We start from the raw sequence: 1,504 nt of genomic DNA, 5'->3' as shown, positions 1-1,504 counted from the left end.
CGGTTCTTGGTGGCTCTGGAGTTGGTTTTTCTGGTGGGTTTGCGGGGATTTAGGATTTCTCTTAATACAGAGAGGCGATTTGCAAGGCTCGGCTGCTTGCAGCGCAGCGAGTGCAGAGTTTCATACCGTCCCGCTCCCTCGAGAGCAGCACTTCCTCAGGGTGGAAGAGTGTGCAAAGTCCTTCCTATAATGAAAAGCAATATTTGTATTCAGATTCCTAAACGGGGTATGATTATTTTGGTGGGGCAGGGTGTATCTGGAGCAGGGAGCTGCAGGGCAGTTTTGCAGCAATGCCAAGGACCAGGGCAAAGCACGCCATGTGCAGAAATGATGGAAGCCCCTTGTCCTACGTGGCATTTCTGCAATTCTCCCAGACTTCCAGCAAGCTGTCCTTGTGTCAGTGGTCAGCGAGCACCCCTCGCTGGTGCGTGGGAAAACATGAAGGTCTTGGTTTCCTCTCTGGGCTGGCATAACACCCCTGTCACATCCCGTGGTGCCCCTCTTCAGCCTCCCACTCCGTCCCTCTTCCCCGTGCAGCATCGTTGAGTTGGAAGGGGATGCTCGGGGAGCCGTGCCCTCGGCTCGTGGGAGAGCTGCAGGAATCCGCCTCGCTGCTAAAAATAACCGGGTTGTGGTTTATTTATCCTGGAATGGGAGCAGCAGGTTTTCCTGTGCCGGAGCCCTGAGGCTGCGGCAGTGGATTTGCTCCCAAATCTCCTTTTCCAGGGGCTGAGCAGCCCCAGGGAGGGTGGGTGATGATTTGGAGACGTGCTGGGTATTTCAGGGGGCTGCTGGGTGCGTGCAGGGAGTGCAGGAATGGCGGTGAATTGGGCATCTGCTTCCAGCCCATCCCTTGGAGTCCCTTTTTCCTCAAAAATTAGAGAGGGAGGCGAAAGGGGGGCTCCCCTGCCCCCAGTGCTTGAGCCATCATTTCTCCCGCAGCCATGAAAGCCGACCGCAAACGCTTGAAGGCAGAGAAGACGGACCTGGTGAGCCAGATGCAGCAGCTGTACGCCACGCTGGAGAGCCGAGAGGAGCAGCTCCGCGACTTCATCAGGAACTACGAGCAGCATAGGAAAGTGAGTGCGGGAGCCCAGTGCCATGGTCTCGTGGCACGGGGGGCTGGCAGTGGCGTGAGTGTGAAACCCGGTTTGCTGTCAGGCAAAGACCCACCAAAACTCCAGACGGCCTCTTGCAAGGGCCCGATCACAGTGGGTTAAGGATAGATACCGGAGAGACGGATCTGGGCAATGGGATGCAATTTTTACGGGGCGCATGGCGGGCATCCCTTTTCAGGGGACTGGCCACATCCCACAGCTCCCCGCTCCTGCCCGCTGCCGGCACAGGGCTCTCCAAGGTGCCAGGTGCCCTCTGGCACCTCAGCAGTCAGGTGGCCCCGAGGGGGTTGTGGGGTTTGTAGCAGCGCGTGGGTTTCCCCTCCCTAATGACCGCCCCGTCTCCCGGCAGGAGAGCGAGGACGCGGTGAAAGCCTTGGCAAAGGAGA

General features: G+C 58.4%; 1 protein-coding gene across 1 annotated transcript in view; it reads left to right on the top strand.

Moving 5' to 3' along the window:
• Positions 1-942: 942 nt before the first annotated feature.
• The window catches only part of KAZN (kazrin, periplakin interacting protein), a gene marked incomplete at its 5' end in the record, with an annotated part of 2,639 nt that continues 2,077 nt past the window's right edge, over positions 943-1,504 (top strand). Inside the window, 2 exons of the mRNA XM_010150677.1 lie at positions 943-1,079; positions 1,468-1,504. The exon at positions 1,468-1,504 is cut by the window's right edge and continues 128 nt beyond it. Coding sequence (XP_010148979.1) covers positions 943-1,079; positions 1,468-1,504 — 174 coding nt within the window. The remainder of the gene's footprint in view (positions 1,080-1,467) is intronic.

Source organism: Eurypyga helias, unplaced genomic scaffold (genome assembly GCF_000690775.1).
Source record: "Eurypyga helias isolate BGI_N326 unplaced genomic scaffold, ASM69077v1 scaffold26384, whole genome shotgun sequence".
In the NCBI taxonomy this organism is placed as follows: domain Eukaryota; kingdom Metazoa; phylum Chordata; class Aves; order Eurypygiformes; family Eurypygidae; genus Eurypyga; species Eurypyga helias.
Note: the sequence above shows the minus strand (reverse complement) of the source record. Positions and strands in the feature narration are given on the sequence as shown.